Genomic DNA, 22,277 nt, shown 5'->3' on the forward strand with positions numbered 1-22,277 from the left:
TGTCAGCAGGGCCACGCTCCCCCCGCAGGCTGGAGGGGAGCACCCTCCCCCGACTCCGGCGGCTCCTGGGGTTCCTTGGCTGGTGGCCACATTGCTCCAACGCATATTTCTTCCCATGGCCTGTCCTCTGTCATCTCTTTTCTGGTCCTTAATGGACACCCCCACGTGGATTTAGGGATGACCTTGACCTAGGAGGATCTCATCTCAAGATCCTTAAGTACATTTGCGAACTCTCATTTCAAATAGGGTCACACTCTCAAGTTCCAGGCAGACGTGCATATGGGGAGGTGGGCACTGTTCAACCCTCGACGAGGGGCTCTGTGGTAGACAGAGACCAGCACGTCAACCCATTGTACTCAGAACAGATGGAACAGCAGGCTTCTGTGCATTTCTGCAGCAGGATTTCCTGGGGAGGTCCAGTGCTTCAGCTGCTGGTTGTAGGGATGGTGAGGGCCACACGGGCTCCTGGGCTCCGTCCACCCGGGCTTGCGGCCCTGCTCCCCGGGGGGGAGGCTGGGGAGCCTCTCCATCTGACTTTTGCTCTACTCGTGTTTTTTGGGTTTGGTCTTTTGGTTTTTCTTTTACGCGGAGTTTGAACTCTGAGTTTTGGATTCAATGCTTTACGGCTTCCAGGGGAGCATTCACATTGTTTTTCCCCCTTGAAACTGGATTGTGCCGAAAGAGCCCAGGGCCCAGTGATGGAGCCAGCAGCTGTTGAAACAGTCCAGCCGCCCGGACGCCCACATGTTCTGAAGGACGCAGCACTCCCGGGAGGGTGTGCCAGCCCCGGGGAGAATGCAGATATTTAAAAAAAACCCACAACAACATTGACTTTTACTTCCTCAAATGTCTCCTTCCAGGAGGGAAATGTCAGGCGGATGCCCTGCGGAAAGAGCACCAGTTGCCTGGGTGGGGTGGGGGATGGTGGGCTCCCGTGCACACGCATCTAGACGTGGGTGCAACCGTGGAGCAGGACTGGCCGGGTGGTGCCGGGGTGGCCAGGGGAGCCCTTGCTGGCAGGACCACACCCTCCCGGCAGGTCCCACGTGGACAGATGAGACTGTCCGGGGCCCGGTTGGGAAGGTGGCTGGGGGCTGGAGTGCCAAGTTTAAAGCTCGAGGACCACGACCTGCCACTCAGCAGCTGTGTGTCACGTGTCCCCGCCCCCTGCTCCAACCCGGCAGATGCTGTCCTGGAAGATTCTACCCAGTGGTGCCTGCATGCCTCCTCCCCTTGCTGCGGAAGAACAGCCCTTGGGCAAGGCTCAGTTCACTGTCTCTGGGAGGAAACCCGACCTGGTGGATCAGTCATTTCAAACACAGAGGAGTGCAGGGTTAAAGCAATGCACACATTATTGCTTTATTGGGGAGATGGCAAAGGGCAAGGGGCCCAGCGTGAGGGTCGGAGGACCCAGCCTGGCCTCCAGCTTCATCGCACCGTCTCTGTCCTCCTCCCCTGCAGTGTGACGACGTGGTCGGCGGCCTGCCACTCCCACTGGCGGTACTTGGGGAGCTGAAGCCCCCACAGCGGCAGAACCTCACGGCCTTCCTGCAGCTGGTGGGGTGCAGCGTACAGGGCGAGTGTCCAGGCCCGCAGGGTGTGGTCCGCAACCAGAAGCTCTTTTCCACGGCCTACTTCTTGGTCAGTGCGCTAGCAGGTATGGAAAAAAGAAACTTTATTCCTGCTGTTGCTATAAAATTGCTTTGCTTACAGCTGTGGAAGACAGGTACCTAGGGTTCCTCCCCACCTTCAGCGGTATGCGGAGGACAGGCATGGAGGGCTGAGGAAGTTTGCGTGGTTGTGGTGAAGTCCCAGGGCTGAGTGTGAAGGAGGCCCGCCCATGGCCACTCCCTCGAGGAGTGCTTCTCTTCCACCTACCCACCCCCCACCCCCCACCCCCGCCCCAGGGGGCTGTCTGTGGGCTCACCCCTCCCTGACGCGGGAAGGCAGCTCCCCAGCCTGGCACTCACTCTTGAGCCCTGGCAGTGCTGAGCGGCAGGGGCTGTCTGGTTCCTCCTCGTCCTCCTTGTGAGCTCACCACCCCCGAGTCATGGCCGCGAGCACGGGCAGGCTGCGGAGAGCCCCCCGAAGCGGCAGGCTGTGGGCTCAGCAGCTGCACACCTTCTCCGGTGCAGCCAGGCCCGCCAGTGACGACTGAGCCTGAGCCTGTCTCTCCCTGACGCATTTCACTTAGTGTCATGCTCTCAAGGTCAAGGTCCAACCATTTGCCAAGGTTGCCAAAAATGACAAGATTTTCTTCCTTTTTACTGTTTAATAATACTCCAATGCATATGTATACCACATTCCTTCATCCATTCACCTGATGAAAGACACTTAGGTTACTCCCGTGCCTCAGCCATGGTGAGTGGTATCAGCTGCAGTGAGCGTGGGGGTGCGGGTCTCTTTCTGAGCTGGTGTTTTCATTCTCTTCGGATATACACCCGGGAGTGGGGTTGCTGGATCATACGGTAACTATATTTTTAATTTTTTGAGGAATCTCCCTACTGTTTTCCAAAGAGGGTGCACCAGTCTACATTCCCACCAGCAGCACACGAGGGCTTGCTGTCCCCCACATCCGTGCCAGCATTTGCCTCGTCTTTGTGATAATGGACCCATCCTAACGGGCGTGTGGTGATGTCTTGTCGCGGGTTTGAACTTCTGGTGATGATTCGTGTGGCGTGCCTTTCTATGTACTGCTTGGCCACCTATATGTCTTTAGAAACATGTCTATTCATATCCTCTGCCTATTTTTTTATGTTTTATAGAATTTTACCTGTTTTAATTTTTTTTAAATGGAATTTATTGCGGTGACATCGGTTAGTAAAATTATATAGGTTTCAGGTGTACAATTTTGTAACATAGCATCCGCACACTGTTCTGTGTGTTCGCCACTACTTGTCAGGTCTCCCCTGTCACCGTTTACCCCCCTGTGCCCTCTCCTACCCCCCCCCCACCCCCTTCCCTCTGGGAATCACCATGCTGCTATGTTCTCTGCCTCTCCTATAATCATCTTTTTTTGCCATTGAATTGTATGAGTTCTTCCTACAGTTTGGATATTAACGCATTATCAGGTGTATGTTTTACAAATACTTTTTCCCATTGGGTGGGTTGCTTTTTCCCGGTCCATTGGCTTCCCTTGCTGTGCACAGGTCTTTCAGTTTGATGTGGTCCCACTTGTTTATTTTTCCTTTTGTTGTCTTTGCTTTTGGTATCAAATCCAAAAAAATCGCCATGAGTGATGTCAAGGAGCTTCCTGCCTATGTTTTCTTTTGGGAGTTTTATGGTTTCAGGTCTTAGGTTCAAACTTTTTGTCTATTTTCAGTTAATTGTGTGTAAGGTAGTGGTCCAGTTTTCCCAGCACCAATGACTGAAGAGACTGTTCTTCCCCATCTTATAGTCTTGGCTCCTGGGTCATAAATTGATTGACCATGTCTGTGTGGGTTGACCTATGGGTGTTCTATTCTGGTCCATGCGTCTGTCTCTAGGCCAACACCGTATTTTTGATTGCTGTAGTTTTGTAACATAGTTTGGAATCAGGGAGTGTGTCACCTCCAGCTTTGTTCTTTATTCTCAGGATTGTAGTGAATCTGTAGAATGTGTTTGGTCATAGGGACATTTTAACAATATTAATTCTTCCATTCCATAAGCATGGAATATCTTTCCATTCTTTTGTCTTTTACAGTTTCTTCATTTAACGTCTTATAGTTTTCGGTGTACAGATGTTTCCTCTTCTTGGATACATTTACTCCAAGTTTTCTTGATATGATTACAAATGGTATTGTTTTCTGAATTCTGATAATTTATTAGTGTATAGAAACATGACATATTTTTGTACAAATTTTGCATCCTTCGACTTCACTAAATTTATTAATTCTAACAGTTTTTGGGTGGAGTTTCTAGGACTTTCTCTATATACTAACATTTTAATTTGCTTTATTTCTTCCTTTCCAATTTGGATGCCTTTTAGTTCTTTTTCCTGCCTAACTGATCAAAGCTGGATGTCTGGGGGGCTCATCTCCCTGGCATAGGGGGGAGCCCAACGTAGTTGGTTTAAACGCTTTGCTCCTCAGGAGGGGCTCTGGGTCGTGTGTTCCCTTTCGACTGTGAGCTGCCGAAGTTAGGGCGGAGTTCACAGTGAGTGTGTCTCAGCCTCTCTCACCTGCTTCCACGTGGGCTTTTTCTTGTTCACCTGGTGTGCAGGAGTCACTCAGGTAGCTTTTGGGTTTTTCTCAGAGGAAACTGTGCCACTGTAGCTGCCGGTCCGGTGCATCCATGAGGAGGCGAGTGCAGGATCTCCTTATGTCCCCATGTTGAACTGGCCTCCTGTGTTCAACTTGTTTCCCTCTCATCAACCCCGGCATCTGGCCTGCCTCCACGACCACTTCTTCCGCCACCTGGGGACTTTCAGCATGAATGCCCCAGGCCTCATTTGTAAAACAGAGTCAGACTATGGAAGAGCCATCAAAATAAATCACCTGCACTTAAAAAACATTGAACAAGCCTGTACTATGTTTAGGCACTGCTAGGTGGTGATGAGGTAAAAATCATCCTTGCCCTCAAGGCAATTTGAGTCAAATAATAAAATCAGTTGGTAAACTGTAAAGCAGATGATATCCTTGCATCCCTGTGTCCCTTGTACCGTACTGAGAATAGCGAAAGACCACCTGAGGAACACAGAACTGACGTATTTCCAATAAGGGATGATGACGATTACCTAGGGCTCCGGAGCCTCCTGAAAAGTTAAGAAATGGAAGCATGACCAAGTCATTGTGACAGGGGCCCACCCAGGACTTTCTCACATCCCAGGTGCCTTTGCCCCCACCCTTCCCAGCCCCGTGATCTTTTTCCTGGGCCACCTTCGCTCACTGTCTTCTTCTTTCTGCCTTGGGATAAAGGCCTCCTTGAGAATTTCTTGAAAGCTGGGGATCCTTTCTGTAGGCAGATGCACAGACAACATTTAAATGTAATTTTAGGGGGTTCCCTAGCAGGACCATCCCTCAGAGCTGTACCGTCCTTGCAGCAGCCGCCTTCTGCTGGGAACAGGACATGGGACTCCGCCGGGTCACAGCCACCGGGTCACAGCCTCGGTGACTTGCCACAGTTTATAAATAAGGCTGCTAATGAATGCAGGAGATGGAGTTCACAGTGGTCCCTGGGCCAGGTGCCTCGGCCTGTGATTCTTTCTCATTTGCTTTTTGAGTTCAAAGGTTGTATCTCTAGGGAGAGGGTCCTTCTGGCATCTGTTTTGCCCTGGGAAGGAGGTATTTAAAATCCATTTGCAATAACAATGACCTGGATTTTCTTTCCCCGGGGCTTGACAGGGTCTGGACCTCTGGTGCGGGGGCCAGAGTCACACAGCTCTGTGCCGGATCCCTGCCACTGGTGCCCTTTGTGAAGCTAGCGGTGGGCGGGGCCCCACACAGTCCCGGATGTATGAGGTGTGTTGTGCCACCCCTTTATCAGGCCCATTGCATTCTTCTCCTAGAATGACTAAAGGGTTCCAAACCCAGGTCACGAACAGTTTACTCAGCTCTCTGACATGAAAAAAAAATCTATGGTCAATTGAGGAAATATGTTCAGAGAGGTGTATCCAAGGTCACAACCCAAATATGTAGTGGGGCCTACACACACCTCTTTTTATCGAATTCCCAGTTCTTTCTACTTGAGTCTGTACAGTTCTTCCTCACTGGCAAATTAAATGTCAAGAAATATCCTCCCGTGGACATACAGATGTAGGAACCAGGTAACCAGCCATTTCCTGAAATGCCCGTGCTGCCTGTTTAGCACCACTCATTCATTCATTAATTACTGAGCATAAGCCCTGGAGAGCCCAAAAAGTATAAATTGGGTACCGTCCAGGGGCTGGCTCTGTTCCCACAGATACTTGTTTGTTTCTGACAGTGACTGATTTTTGTCTTCTGCAGAAATGCCAGATAATGCAGCAGCCCTGCTGGGCACCTGCTGCAAACTCCAGATTATTCCTACGCTGTGCCACTTGGTAAGGAACCTTCCAGAAGGGACCTGGGGATGGGCAGGACTGGGGAAATGGGGAGGAGATGGACACCTAACAGCTGGTAAAACACTTCTAGGCTTTCCCTTTCACAACAGCCCTCCAGTGGAAGTCAGACAGGTATTACCAACTCTACTCTTCTACACCCACCTACACACACCGCTCACCTCACATGAAGACTGAGGCCCAGAGGGAAAGGGTTTGTTTGAAAAGCTTGCCAGCAGGGCTAGGACTTGAACCTTGTCTTTGGACTTGAACCTTGTACTTTTCTCATTTTGTGAAGAGAATTTTGGCTGCGCCCTGGAGCGGCGCTGCAGGGAGGGAGCTGGGCCCGCTTCATTTCTGTCTGTACCAGGTGCACCTGGCAGGTTCTCGAGAGGGGCTGCTGGGTCTCAGGGACACCCTTCATTCTCTCCCAGGACTGTCATTAGCTGTGTGCCCCCAGGAAGTGTCCGGGCTAGAGCAAGAGCTGGGTAACGATGAGCTCAGCCCCGAGACTCAAGATTAAGCCTTTCCTTTTTAGATGACAAATCAGGTCACTAGTAGAAGGAGCCATCAGTGGGGCTGCCTGGAACCCACTCGAACGGGGTGGCTCCTCTAACGTAGCCCCTGCACGTGCTGCTGGGTCCGGGGCGGACAGAGGGACACAGCCTGCAGGCCTGGATTATTTTACGGTGTGGTTACTAAGGGCCAAGGCCAGCATGCTCTGCAGGACCAAAGCTCCCCCCACCTTTGCATGCAGATCTGGGAAGCAGATATTGGGGTAGACTGCCCAGCCCAGGCCCTGAAATGTTATGCATGCCCCTGGTAGACTGAGCACTGTGGTCTGTGCCTTTGGTACTTCTTTGCCCAGGAAAGGCATCTGAGGACTGCAGCGAGGCCTCATTCCAAGCAGCGGTGTAGACGTCATTCATAACCCAAAGCAGATTCTGCCCGCCCAGGGGAATGTGGATTCTTATGCATTGACCACAAAAATGAACGATTTGAAAACATGCCGGCAGCACGTGGGTACTGTGGCCAGCTGGGGGAAAAAGCTGCTAGTGTAGTTTGGTTATGGAAACAATATGTTTCCATACATCACAGTAGCTCTGCTTTTGTAACCCAGCTCTGTTTCACCACAACTGGTGCTTAGCATTTCCCAGACTGGTCCTTACCGAGTATTTACAGAGTCGCCGACTAGATTCGGGAAGTATACACAGAAAGAAAACACCGCCAAGGCCACACAACTTAATGCCCTCTCCTGGTAAACGCACACTTGGTTGTCATCTTCCTTGCACGTCAGCTCAAGGATTTAATCTTTGTGTTGCTTCCAAGTCTGTTCACTGGTGTTTTAAAAGTAGCCCTTAGGACAGACACACGCTGAGTTCCCGAATGCCTGGTATTCTGCTTTGGCACAAAACCTCCCACCCACAGAGTCCTTTGTTTGCCTTCCTGGGCTGCTCAACACAGACAAAGAAAGAATTTTTCTTTAAAGACCTTCCTGAGCATCTTTACATAATCTCCCCTAGATACTGCAACAACCCTCAAGACGGTCAGGTTCCTGCCTCCTGAAGGAATTCGGGCATCATGTGCTCCTTACAGGGATTTGCTTAGGACAGGGTGTAGCAATTCACCGCCACTTCTGTCTCATCTTGTCTGGTGGCCACGGTAACCTTGAGAGGCTTTCAAAGGCCTTCCAGGAGAGCAGTGTCGGACACGCGAACACATTCGCCAAACTGGTGAAAGGAGAGTTAGAGTCAGCAGAGAATGTTCATCTCACCCCTCCACCCTCTGGGGGACTGGAATCTTTTTGACACCGGGAAGTGCCTCTGGGCACATGGGGTTGGCCGATGTTCAGAGCAGGAGGCTGGGTGCGGCTCAGCACCTCCCCCGCAGAGCAGAGCCCGCTGAGCCGCCGGCTGCCTTCGGCCCGCGCCAGTGAAGCTCATTCTTCAACTGCAGGACGTGGTGCTCACAGAGCAGACCTATCCCCGCTCTCAAGCGTAATCGATAGTTGTCTGGGCCAAGCGGTAACGCTAAGCCAGTGGTGACACTGTGAGTTGCATGTGGTGAAGCTACAAGGTGTAGACTTGTCAGGCTGATTTTGATGCTAGCCCCCCAAGGACTTCGGTATGCAAATGAGCGCTGCCCTCCCTTCACCGAGGGGCAGGCTGTTTGTTGCCCCCGGGGAGGTCCCCGCTGCGCTCAGAACACTCCCGGGAATCTTCCCGGGCCCCTTCGGATCCAGTTAAAAACCCTGCCTACTGTACAGGCCTCATTTTTAATTTTAAAGCTGACTCTCTACATTCATAATCCGACCTGGTTCTGAATACCTGTTTAAAAGTCAAATGCACTGGCAAGTTTGTAATTACTGAAGATTAAACAATAAAGTGTCACAGGCACCAATCAAGACCCCAAAGAGCCAAGTTTCAAATGTTCTCGGCGGTTGCAGCTCTGGCGGCAGCCTCGCGGAAGGACTAACATTCATTCGTTCATTCGCGGCAGCGAGGGTCTAGGTCTAGGCAGGGCAAATGGTGAGCACGACGGGCCAGGTCCCCGCCGTCCGGGGCGGCTTGGGTCTCAGTGAACAGACTGCACAGTGACTGTCAAGAAGCTGATCCAGATAAAGCAAGCATGTGAAGGCAATACAATAATGCGGTAGTGGCTGGGGTATGGGGTGGGAGTGGATAGGTGGGGTGAGGCGAGGCCCTTCTGATGTGGGGGTTCAGCCGGCAGCTGAGACACGGGCAGGAGGCGTCTACGCAGAGCTCTGGGGGAAGAGCACCAGGTAGAAGGAGGGACCAGGGCAGAGGTTCTTGAGGCAGGAAGCGTGCAATAAACTATGGCAGTTTATTTCCCTTTGAGGGGTTTCTTCATTTAAAAAAAGCAAACAAGCCTTACGCACTGTGTGTATGGGCAAGTTAAGTTCTGACCTTTCTAATCTGCTGGCGTCAGTGCCTCGAGCAGCAGGTGGTTCGGAGAGGAGGGTTGTAGACAGGGCTCCAGGCAGACTGGAAAAATCAGGCCTGAGGCCCTGGTCTGAGACAAATATATCTCGTTACATCTTAAAGTTTTCCTGCTGCATCTGGGAAATTTAAAAAAATTTTTTTTTCATTTTTTTTCATAATTAGCTAGAAGTGTGTTACTAGCCAACGATGCAGATTTTCTGTAACACAGATCTGAGTGAAAGTTTAAAACGTGCCATTTCAGCTCCGCGCACTGTCTACCGGGGGAGACCCTGATCTTGACGACACGGCCCTGGCCCCTCTGAGAGACGCGGAACGGTTCCAGATCGCGCAGCGCCTGCTCGCCACGGCCGACGTCGCCCTGGAGAGACGACAGTCCTCTGTAAAAGCCATCACCTGCCGAGTCCCTAACATTTCCCCACTCGTTCTTTATGTAAGCCTGAGTGGGCTCCATGCTTTGGGCAGAGCACATCAGTAACGTCACACGTGAATCACGAGTACATGTCATCGGCCAAGGGTACTTTTCAGCATCGCTGAGCTACTACTACTTTGGGGCTGAGGTCTGAGCCATGCTAAGTGTTGATCAAGGAAATGAATGTACAGAAGAGTTTAAGAAGTGGTGCCTGTGCATTACGAGTCACCACGAGCTCAGCCACCAGATGCTCTGTAAACATTTTTCGTAAGAGGGCTTCCGGTGCTGGTGACCCAGAGAGCACGTTCCACTCCAGCACCCGGAGAGCTGGGAGAGGGCTCGCAATCCTACACCAGCATGCACTCAGACCCTCTTCTCTGCAGAAAGATGGGTCCATCTATCACTTACATTTCCCACTTTCTTCCTGTTATAGCAAAAACAGATGGGTCTGACACTTTGATCCAAAAATTCATTTTAAGTTGTGAATGCCGTGGGGAGGCAATTTCTCTTCATAGAAGGCTACGTTCTGGATGTGCTGTATACTCTGAAGTGACTCAAAATGAACTGTGAATGCCACTGGAGTACATATATTCTGCTAAATAAAATTATACTGGAAAAGTCTGCAAGCAGGCCACCCTTCCTTAGGGGTCCGGCACGAAGCATTTTATCTGACTTTTCCATGCTTTGATGAACATGACCTATTCCAGGTCAAGAACCATGTGCTGATTTTCCATGCATGCTGGGTGTTTAATCTGTAAAATACATATTACATCAAAGGAAACTCTGAATGGTATACAGTTTGCTTCTTCTTGTTTTCACATCATTCTACTATGACTAGCCTGGAGACCTGAAACCCTCTTGCTTTCCCTTAGCAAAACGTGGCTGAGCTTTGCCGTGAGGATCTGTCTCACTTAGGAGGCAGTGGGGGCGAGGGGTGGCGTTGCTGGAGAGAAGTGCATTGTTCAGCACATTTTTTTACCTCCCCATCCTCTACTCCTCCCCTCCCCGCCTTTCAGATTTTTAGTAAGAAATGAAGTAACCCTCCCGTCACCAGTTAAAAATGAGACTACCCTCACGCAGATACTTCTGACATGTGAGGAAAAAGGCAGCTGAGCTGTGCACTGTGGTGGCGACAACACAGAAAAGAAGTGCCTTACGCACAAACTGGAAGGCAACACCCAAAAGAGAAAATAGTGTGAGAACGCTGGCACAGCTCGTGCCTTTTTGTCTGGTTTTCTGAAATAAAACACATATACAGAACAGACTGTAGGCAGACGGTGCAATGTGAGTCTGCTTGTGGACAAGCTAGGCGCACACAGACCGCCATGCCTGGAGATCTCACTGACGAGTCCATTGGAGACCCAGCAGCAGCTCCTCTGGGGAGAGGATTTAGAGGTTAGGGCAAAAGGTAGGGGAAAGGGGTGGTTCACGCTTCTATTCCTGTTGTAATTTTGTATGTGTTATCTTCTAAATAATAAAAAACTAAACCAACACACACAGAGACACACCTCAGACACAAAGAAAAGATACCATCCCAGCAAGTGTCAAAAGCTTGGGTCACATCAAAGCAGCAACTGACGCATTGTAGCTGTTCCCACAGTTGCCCCAACACTGGCCAGTTACCCAGCTGGACGCAGCCTGAGGCTGGGATGGGAGTTCCCAGCCCCCGGTCCCTGCCGGCCTCTCAGCAGACCTCCACTGGGGCGTGGTGGGCCTGGCAGTGCGGGCCCAGCGAGTGCAGGTGACACTGGGCCTCCAGGAGTGTCTTCTCACGGGTATCCGTGTCCTTAAATACAATTACTAATTTGAAGTTGACTTTACTTACTGCTTGAGATCAAGAACCACACTTATTTTAATCATTAGATTTGGAAACAAGTCCTAATAGGCTAAGTAGAGCGGTATTTCCCGTGACAGGACAGGACACCCCCTTAACGCTGCCATCTCCACAACCCCTTCTCCTCCATAAACGGACACAGGCAGCAGCACTGACTAGCTGGTGAGGTGCGGCCTGGCAATGGCCTCTTACAGGCACCCACGACCCTAACAAGCCCTGGGACCTGTGGACATGTTACCTTACATGATGAAAAGAACTTTACAGTTTTTAACATTAGGGACCTTGGGACGGACAGAGTATCCTGCATTATCTGGGTGAGCTCTTAAAAAAGGGAGAAGCAGCAGTGAGAGACCTGGCTGAGAAAATGCAGAAAAGATGAGGTGTGACAAGGACTCGGTGCTGCTGCCGGCTCTGAACCCAGGGGACCGGTTCAGGATGAGAGGACAGTCCATCCAACAGCACGTAAGGAAGCGGGGACATCAGTTCGACAGCTGCGTGAACCTGAGGTGGGCCAGCAACCTGCAAGAGCCCGACACGATTCCCCCTTCCAGACTCCAGAGAGGAGCCTGGGTGGCCGGAGGCATCTCGACTGGGGACAGCTGGCACCTGCACTGGCTTTCAGACCCCCAGAGCTCAGGTCAGCCCGTGTGTTAAGCTGCTAAATAGTGCGAGTTTGTTACTGGGGTGACGGCAAATTGACAGGTAGTGTAAGACAGAAGAATGAACTGCTTAAGGCCTCATTTAATGTCATTGGGATTCTTGGAAACTGCAGCTTTAAGCGAAACATGGAACAAAATCATTTTTAACCATAAGCTAATTAATATAAACATGAGTCGAGAACCATGAGTGAAGTTCTTACGGCATATTTCCAGTCACAAAATCAACACCAAACTTCTAAATAAAGACCCAAGATACTAATATTAAACAACGAAACAGATGAGCTATAACAAGCATTTACGATGTAAAAACAAGTAAGAGAGCAATCTTCCCACCTGATGACGCCAGTTCAGGGTTGCAGGTGGCTGAAGTCTTTCCAGCACCGCAGGGCACAAGGGGAGACCCACACCGGACAGGACACCCTTCCTTCGCAGGGCCGCTCACACCCACACCTACACGCCCCGACTGGCGCAAGTAAGACACGCCGATTAACCCAACATGCCCGTCTCTGGGATGTGGAAGGAAACCAGAGTTCCCAGAGAAAACCCCCGCAGACATGGAAAGAACATGCAAACTCCACACACACAGTGGCCTCGGCCAGTAATATTTTCCTCTCATCAACGTTAGCATGAAATGACACTGAGCAAAATTGACATTATTTAAGGAACTGCTGTATATGAATCCTGATTGTTTTGGAGACATCGGAAAGACGCTCATGCAGCCACTTCCTAAGTGTGAGGCATGGAGCCCCAGAAACCAGCCTGGGAAAGAGGATTGGAGCGCCTTTCCTGGAAACAGGCTTCCGGCACTCACCCAGCCGCACCCCCGTGTCCTGGCCGGCCAGGGGAGCCCACCTCCCGGGGCCTCAGGCTGAGCTGTGTGCCGCAGCAGACGTGTCTTTCCCACCAGGGTGTCTCCCTCTTGGGTGGCTGGGAAGTGGTCCTGGTACCATCCCATGCCACCTACACATAGAGGCCTTTTCTTGATCCTGTATTTTAATCTTCTCTGTGTTTGCCTTTCCTCGAGCTATGCTGTCTTTGAAAGCTTGGGCTGGTGTAGAGGAAACAACAGTTAGGGTTTCCTTGTTAAACAGGAGAGGCAGGTGGAAAACTTATACATTTATCTTGGTGGGAAAAACTAAATGACATTAGAGGGTTTTTATAAAAATGATTAGCATTTAAAAAAAAGTTCCAAAGCTAATCTCATATTCTCTTTATTTTATTATTTGTAAGCCTCACTTCTACTTATAAATAAAACACTACATTTTTCCAATATTAAATATTTATTTCTTTTTACATACAAAAATATTTTACCAGGTGTTTGCAATTTCACAGATAGATCATTTCAATAATTTTTGTTTTGGACAGCACATGAAAATGTGAAAAAAATTTATAGGGACAGTTTCCAAAAAATCAATACTTAACTGTACTACAGGAAAACTTTATTTATACAAGGATAGTTTCTTTTACACAGGAATTAGCAATACAATTACTTGGAAAGCAGTAGCAATTTTTATTTTTAAATATTTTTCATCAGAAACTTACTTCAGCAGCTTGTTCAGCTTTGATTTTTAGGTTGCTAACAAGATTTTGTCCTCCATTAAAAAATTCTACCATCATTTCATAGAGGTTAAAAGGAGCATGCATTTGTGCTCAAAAAGAAGATGTACCAAAATGAAATGGAGGGGAAAAAAATCCCTCGAAGCAAGGATTTTACAACAGATACTCATCACGGCCTCTAACAGAGCTTAACATATTATGCAGAAAATGACAATAGTTGCCAAACCCTAGTGCTCACTCATCCACAGCAAAATCCAAGATACCACTTCCTTGACAGCCAATGCTACTGAAGAGACAGGAGCCCTTTGTGAGACAGCATACAGCCAAAGGAAACACTCATCTTGCATTTCCACCACAGATGGAAACGAACCAGTCCCCCAGTCTGGCTCCATCTGAAAAGACATGGCATTCCTCACTTGGACCGCATTCGCCAGAGCAACCTTTCTGTGTTCTGAGCAACGTGACTTATGCTGCTGCCCGTCTCTCCTATTTAAAGAGGAAAACCACATGTTTTACATGACTTCGGGTTTAATGCTGGGAACTTCCAGCTGAGGAGTTTTTAATGCTATGCATTTTTCCTCTTCCTCCAAGCTCCAGGTCACCTTGACTGGTATGAGGAAAGCAAAATTTCAGGTATGGCCTGTCAGATTTATGTTTCCACCAATGGCTTGCTGTTTCGGAAGTACAATAAAGACCTCAATTCCCAACTTTTAAAATAAGACCTTTGGGCTTCTGCTCTATGTAGCCTATTTGGTGGGACTCAAGACAGGTTTACAAGCATTCAGTGATTCCATCTCTCAAGTTATACGCAGCATTTACGTTAGCTGTAGATGTGGTCATTCAGTTTGTGCTGGAGATTAGAAAACAGTAAAAGCTAGCAGTTAAAAAGAAAAAAGAGCAAGAGAGCAGGGTGTTGTTTCCAACTGACTCTGGTGCGTGGAGGCAGGTTAGACTGACCATCACAGCACCGCCTTCTCAGCCAGCCAGCAGCCATGGGTCAATCAGAAAGAGAATGTAAAAAGCATTCCGATTAGAGGTCCACCAGAAACAGACACCTTTTAAACTTTATACAATACTATCAGACAGTATGGGCTGCGGTGATCAATCTCAGGCTCTAATAACAGGGTAGGGCTGCTTTACGGGGCAAAGATCAGGGTGTCTGCTGATGTAATAGAGCACTGGATTGCTTACTTAGTTTGACCTGTGTGCGGTCTGGTTGGACCTGGAATGGGATTCAAACCGAAACAGACCATCTGCCCAGAGCCACTAAGAGAGCGAAACCGACCATCTTCCAGGCTGGAACTACGTCCTCAGGGCCCAACATGGAGATAAGAGTCCTGAATGGTGTGCACCATTTACTGTTACCTCCGAAAGACGTACACTTTAAACGAACTAAAAATAACCTCAATGTAAGCACATACATACAATAAACAGATAAAGTAGCGTAATAAAGACTTTGTAGTTTAGCATGTACCACATCAGAGTTCCAAATTACTTCTCGTACTTTAAGCTGAAGACAAATGTTAAGGTAGCCTTGTTTAACAAATGGAATATTAAAAGTAAAGAGATATACAAGTTTTACCAAAGGTCACATGGTCAGAATTTTATCTCAGCCAGAGGATATCATCTCTATTTTTACCAAAAGAGAGACTATTTTAAAGAAAGTAGTGCAGTGCATTGCAGAAGTGCAAACTATGCTTTTAAATTCTTACCTCAGAAATTCGATATCATCACTTCCTTTACTTTTTGGTGGACTAAGGACTCATTTTTGATTCTGTGCACTAAATCATTCCAGGAACACAGAAAGTAACATGACAAATTATGGGAAATATTTTTTTAAATGAATAAAACTTGAAGCTAACAAAAACGCATTTAAAAATAATCTTACCTTAAAAAACTATAGAATTGTTATCTTCCTCAGGAATACAATATATATTTACATAAAAACTGATATGATGTTGAATTACTAGTCAATGGTATTCTTAAGTCTGTAAATAATATTCACTTGTACTCTATAAAATAATATCATTTAAAATACTGAATTTGTCCCGAGAACTCAAAGTACATCACAGATGTTATTACGTGGATTCCCACATCACATCCTTTGAAACAAGAGGAGAGCAGGCACCACAATCTCGAAGCTTGAACCGTATCACGAATTCATTGGAAGGCTTAAATAAGCATTTCCCAAGAGGTTTTCACCCAGGACTCTCCTTTTTTCCTTAAGGAAATTAAGTTATAATGATAATTTTATGGGCTTAATATGTCATTTATTTATCAAAAAGGAGATTATTATCTGACTCAAGGTAAAAACTAAAGCCCTTTTAAACAATGTGAAAAAAGTTCCAGAATGTACAAGAATTGGGGAGCAATTAAAAATTTAAAAAGTTGAATTAAAAGACATTTAGAAAGTAAAATAAAATTTAAGAACACTAGTTATAATTATATGGGTGAATATATTTAGTTTTATTATTCATGTATTTTGGAAGAATTTTACATATTATACACATAGCTTATATATATATATATATTATACATACGGTGACTCAAACATTTAAAAAATGACCTGTTGTCTATATACATAAAATTTTGGGATTGCTTTTTCCATATTTAGTATAAAGGCTCATTACTACAAAATTACTGGCTCTCTAGCCTGTGATTTCTGGAATTTGAAGTGTTGTTTCAGAAGTTGTAAAAGCATAATGTAAGCAGATCATTATTTTGACCAATTTTCAAACTTAAGCAATTCAAAATAATTGCACCTAACTCCATGGCTATCCATCTTGAAAATCAACCCCAATCATGATCATGACACTTATTATACATAAAAAATAAATACCAAATTAATAAATTTTTAAAGATCACCTTTTGTTACTGGGATATTATGGTTAAAGTATCTATAACTGGCCATAATCTATAATGCCATATTATTGTATTTTTTGCTAGTTTGCATTTCCTCAATTTGTACTAATAATCAATTTTCTTTTTTAAGGAAAACTTGTCCTTATAAACAATTACAAATAAGTTTTAATAGCTTCGAATCTGGGGTTCAGGTTACTATAGGTGTAGTCACTTTGGGTTTATGATAATGATTTTTCAGTAAGCTATGTTCAGCGATTGTATAGTTAAAGTTGGCAAAACTAAATCAAGTCTTGAAGTATTGGATATCTGATATTATTACCCAAGCATCAAATAGAAACTGAGACAGCAAAATCAGGCATGGCTATAATGAAGGTGAAATTCTACTTACAGCACTCCACATATACAAGGTCTGTCCAGAAGGTATCCACCATGGAATATGAAAAATAGAGACATTTATTGAAGAAGATACAAGATGAAAGAAACATTGTACATAGGACAATGATGCCTCAGTCCCCTTCAAAGCAGGCACCTTGGGACCTCACACAGTTCTCCCAATCGCCATCAGCTGCCCTGTCATATTTTCCTGACTCTCATCGATGGTCTGAAATCTCTTCCCTTTCAAAGGTGATTTTAGTTTTGGGAAAAGCCAGTAGTTGCAGGGTGCCACATCTGGGCTATAGGGGTCTGAGTCACTTGGGTGATCTGATGTTTCACCAAAAACCTCTTCATGAAATGTGATGTGTGAGTGGCTGTGTTGTTGTGATGAAGCTGCCAATCACAGCTGCCCATAGCTGTGGGCTTCTGAATCATTCGAATAGTTTCTGTGGAGGAATGTTCAAGTTTAATGCAAAATTTGATGCAGGTTCATCATTGTACTTGCTCATTTTGAATGTGGTGGCCACACAGTACACATGCTCACTCAACAGTGTCTACCGCCCCCACTGACTGTTACAGTGAAGCTGACATTGCTCCTCATGCACATTCCAGTCCACTCTCCTTAGCTGCCAGGTCACATTGATGTTGCACAAACTGCTCTCATTAGGTTAACAATGGCTGGACTTTTTCTGGACAGACCTAGTATTCCACTAGTTAAGGTTAAATTACTTACCCAGAGATATCACCTCTGGGTATCTGTACATTTGGAAAAAAAAATATATATATATTTTTAGTTGTACATAAATAGTCATGCCCTGAATCCGAATGCAGATACTCACCTGCCCAAAAGGAATGGCACATCATGTTTCCCCAAAGCAAGAGCACATGTGTGTGTACTGTAACTATTACCAATTATTAAACATTACTTTAAACCATGCTCTCGTCGGTACAGCTAATTACCTTAGCCCTCTCCCACGACAAAAGTCCTGGATCACAGCAGTGCTCTCACTGCTGTGGGAGAACCCTGGGGCCGCTGGGACTCCCTGACCAGCAGAGCTCTGCTTGTTCCTGGAGACTCAGATGGGACTCGAGTTTCAGGTTCAATGACTACTTATTGAGATACAATGAAGTTACTTTCTAATTGTATTTTCTTCAGTTCTGGCACCTAGTCTGAAATGAACTTAACGACATCATTTTATTTCATATTAGGAGGGATCTAGTATGTATTAACTAAATAGTTAATGATGAGTACCATTTATAATAGAAATAACTCCTTTATATATGACTGTTTTCTAAATAATATGCATTTTATACCACATGATACAGCTAAAAATACATTTGATGTAAAAATTATCTCTATTTGCCAAGACAGTTGAAATAATTTGTGGATAAACTATTTGTCCACAAATCCAAAGTGTTTGTCTCCAAGAATCCCAAAGTTGTTGAAAGATGAAGGCACACCAGAGAATGTGGAAATGAAATTTCTCTGAACATTTACAGTGTGTTGAAACACTAAGTCACAGGACATCGCCTCAGTACTGTGCTTTGACTCATGTTGCTCTGAGAAGCCAATACTGTGATGTAAATACATGAGGTTTAAAAGGTACCAAAGTTATTAAAATAGTGTGATCCATTTTGCCACCAATTTCCTATCCTAGGACAAAGAACATGAATTTGTGTTCTGGATATGAAATCTGGAATGAAAAAATACCTATGGACTTTCAATCTTAACAATACAGCAGCTTGAGAGTTTTGTTTCCTTGTGAAATGATTTAAACAAAGGGTGCTTGCTCCTCACTGCCAGCCATTTCTTCCCCACTCCAGCACCTCGCTGGCATTCCCTGCGACAGCTCTGGTGAGGGGAAACAAATTCAGCAGCCAGGTGCCTGCCACCTGACAAAGACAACCACCAACGTTTAAGCACCAAGCCCTCTACATGTGAGTACTGTTTCTGTGAAAAGCTCTAGCAGCAATATAAAATGTGGCTGACTTAGTTTAAAGATGAGCTGCATCTGAGTACATTTTAGCAAGAAATTATACCATCCGAGAATCCTAAAGGAAGGTATGAGCTAAGGTGAATTTTGGAAATGTGTACATATTAACACATCTAGAGAACTGTTTCCCTAATCATTTAACAAAAAAGTGCATTTCCTTATAGAAATGTACCAAAAAATATGATTTAATATATATTATATAATATATACAAATGTACATATTATATAATGTATATGTTATATATAGATAAAACAGCTGACAGTTACTTCCAAATTTTAAAAATCATCCAGTGGACTGGGTTCTCAGCACAATGAATCTAACAAATACCTTACTGATCACGTTGCCCTTCAAAAAGCACACTGACTGTTCACCGACCCCTTCAGACTGCAAACTCAGAGGCATTTTTAAGCATCACAGAAATATGCAGAAGCATAATACTGTTGCTGACCATATCCTACTAAAAAACTGCCTAAAGAAGTGGGTTCATTTTTCTCAGTTAAGTGTTTGCCTGTGGAAAGAAGTGCACCGTGCCACGCCACTGTAAGGTTCTGCAGAAGGCACTCGCCGAGCCTGCCCCGCCGTGACGTGCTTGCTGCGTGCACGTTAACTCAGTATCCGCCTGTCTTTGCAACAGATGAGAGTGCAAGGTACTGCTCTTCCTTTTTTCGCTAAAGTTAGAAATGAAGGGGGAAAACGCCAACACGTCTGTATAAATCAGGACAGAGAGCCAGACATCTCTGAAGTAACAAAACCGTGTAGCATCGAGCAGACTTCCGATGTCAGACTCGGATGGTCACGGACTCGCCGCAGCACTGACACCGAAGTTCTGCTTCTGTAAGAAACGGTATTAGGAAAGAAGGCCAATGACTATTTTCTCCTTTCATTCGTTAAATATTGGACCAAATGACAACTTTACAAAACTATTTCAAGTATTTATCATCACAGTGAAAATGTGAGACTAATGTTCCAATGAATGAGTTGAAAATTCCTGATGAAAAAGGCAAGGGTACTAAAACAAAACATACAAAATGCTTCAACGCATTTCTTTATGTGGTATGAATAGATTGTCCATAAAAAGTTAGAAAAATTAAGATAAATTATATATTAGTACACCTTCCCAATCCCATTTTCTATAAAAATTCAGAACGGTGTACTGGTATTTCAACCCACACAGCAAAAATGCCTAGACGTGGCAGGCGTCTTCTATCTGCGCACATATATTCTCCATTGAAGGTTTAATTGTGGTGATCACTTTCTAAAAGTTGGATTTTAATTGTGAAGCTTATCGAGTCATCAGTAGACCCAGCTGATGGGGACCCACTGGGGCTCCATTCTCAGTTTCTCTATGGCAGTTTGTAGCTTTTCAAAGGCTTTGTCTAGATTGTCGTTTATGATGATCAAATCAAAATAGTGGTTGTACGCTCTTTGAATTCGTGCACTTTCATCCACTGTTTTCTTCAAGTCAGAGTCCTGTGGAAGAGTTTTAAAAGGAAGTGTTTTTATTATAATGCATATTTACTTGCTCAAACACCAACTCGAAGTGAACATAAAAAATATGTTGGATAATTTTTTATTGGGATTCTGATATTAATTCTCAAAACTGAATCCACACAGAGTGTTAAAAAGATGCTACCGCCCACTCCTGTGCTCATCTTTCCAGCTGTGCTCACGTTATGAGTATTCTGCGTCTTCTGTTGCTCTGATATTAGGGTAAGATCCCTAAGTAAAAGGCTGCTAACAATAACGTCAGGGTAAAACCTACGGTAACATATTTTTATCTTACGGACACTAGATCATGGGACCCAATTTCTAGTGGTTATTAAGTTCCAAGCCACGTTTGCTGACTATCTCTAAGAAAGAGAATCTTACAAATGTGTTTTGAAGACTAACTTTTCATTTATTTATTTTTTTTAGCTAGCATTATTTATATTTCATGAAATATTTCTAGTCATTTTAGAATGATGTGGGGAATACATAAGTAAGGTACTGCATAAGTAAAGCTTTTCATTAAATTGCAAGTGTTTTGAAATTTCACAGTAATTCTACAGGTTATTCAAATATTTATTTTATTTAAAGATTTAAAAAAAATCCTCATCTGAGGATATGTTCATTGATTTAGGGAGAGAGGAGTTGGGGGGGAGAAACATCGACATGAGAGAAAAACATTGGTTGGTTGCTTCCCTACACATGCCCCAACCAGGGACTGAACCCACACACTTCTGGTGTATGGGATGACGTGCCAACCAACTAAGCAACCTGGCCATGGCAAATATTTCCTGAGTTTCTATTAAAGTGTTATACTGTGTTTTATTATTTATGGCTATAACAATGAATGCGACAGAGTGGGTTTCTACCCTAGGGTGGATGAGACAGATAAAGGGCGAATAAACACAAAAACCTGCAAGATGTACCAAGTACTACAAAAGAAAACAATCAGGAACAAAGCATTATAAGAGATCTACTTCAGATAGAGCGATTGCAAAGACATGGAGTAAGTGACTTTCAAACTGAGAACCACAGTGGGAGAAACAGCCCTCTGGGAAGAGGAAACAACCATGCAAAATCCAGGAGGGAAATGACCCTGATGTGTTTAAGACACTGAAAGAAGACCAGGATGCACAGACGGTTAGGGGGGAGCTGTGTAAAAATTTGAGATGAGCATGGAATAGGTCTTGAAGGACCTAGATGGAATGGAGACATCTCTGGATTATTACGATGGCAGAGGAGATGGAATTGACCTAGACCGAAAATATACAGGATGGGCAAAAGTAGGTCTACAGTTGTTTGTATGGAAAATAAAACAACAATTAATAAATAATAATGTAAGAATTGGGAGGGTGGTAATGGGAGGGAAGTGGGGAGGGATGGGTGGGTGGGCTGGAATGGGAGTAAAAGAGAGAAAACTGTACTTGAACAATGATTAAAATAAAAAATAATAATATAAGAATAAACTCTGTGTTTTGCATACTTACAAGTAACTGTAAACCTACTTTTGCCCACCCCTGTATTTTGCTGATAAAATCATCGGGATGAGCTAATGGGCTGGAAGTGAAAAGTGAGGAAAACGAATGAATTGAAGATTCTCCTGGGTTTCTAGCTTGAGTAAATAAATGGGTGTAGAAGATGCAGAGCTGGCACGTAGGGATGGGGAGAACATGATTTATTGGGGAAGCAAATGTCCTGCCTCGTACCTGTTACAAGTTAATGAGTCTGTGAGACATCCAAGTGGAAATGTAAGTAGGTGATGGGTTATGCAAGTCAGAGCTCTGAGGTCTGAGTTACCTGTATATAAATCAGGAATCATCAGCATGATGATAGTATATAAGTTAATATAAAGGAAAGTACAGACAGAGAAGTGGGTTCCCAACTAGGCCTGAGGGCCACTAATCCTTTTAGTTAATCCTTTTCACGGAGATTCCTAAATAAGTTTGAAAAACCTAAAATATCTTTTATTTCAGATCTGTAAACAGGCCACAGTTCAACTTGAAAATAATACTTAACCTATTATAGTCATTAGCAATCTGTCTTGTGAAAAAAAAATCAGGCCTTGGATGGGTGGCTTGTTTGGTCCAGCATCATCCCATACACCAAAAGGGTTTGATAACCACTTGCCTCACATGAGAGGCAA

The 22,277-nt window shown here is 45.2% G+C and overlaps 2 protein-coding genes across 5 annotated transcripts in view; one reads left to right on the forward strand and one right to left on the reverse strand.

Annotated features, from left to right (window-relative positions):
• GSDME (gasdermin E) overlaps window positions 1–10,148 on the forward strand; it is a 47,394-nt gene extending 37,246 nt beyond the window's left edge. The window contains exons 8-10 of the mRNA XM_045827987.1: window positions 1,462–1,657; window positions 5,925–5,998; window positions 9,200–10,148. Of these exons, the coding sequence (XP_045683943.1) occupies window positions 1,462–1,657; window positions 5,925–5,998; window positions 9,200–9,433 (504 nt within the window). The 3' untranslated portion in view covers window positions 9,434–10,148. The remainder of the gene's footprint in view (window positions 1–1,461; window positions 1,658–5,924; window positions 5,999–9,199) is intronic.
• A 6,660-nt stretch (window positions 10,149–16,808) lies between these two features.
• Window positions 16,809–22,277, reverse strand: part of PALS2 (protein associated with LIN7 2, MAGUK p55 family member) — a 97,837-nt gene continuing 92,368 nt past the window's right edge. For all 4 annotated transcript variants that reach the window (XM_045827726.1, XM_045827727.1, XM_045827724.1 and 1 more), the window contains one exon: window positions 16,809–20,119. In XM_045827726.1, the coding sequence (XP_045683682.1) occupies window positions 19,943–20,119 (177 nt within the window). In that variant the 3' untranslated portion in view covers window positions 16,809–19,942. The remainder of the gene's footprint in view (window positions 20,120–22,277) is intronic.

Source organism: Phyllostomus hastatus, unplaced genomic scaffold (genome assembly GCF_019186645.2).
Source record: "Phyllostomus hastatus isolate PE091 unplaced genomic scaffold, TTU_PhHast_1.1 phas_scaffold_78, whole genome shotgun sequence".
NCBI lineage: Eukaryota > Metazoa > Chordata > Mammalia > Chiroptera > Phyllostomidae > Phyllostomus > Phyllostomus hastatus.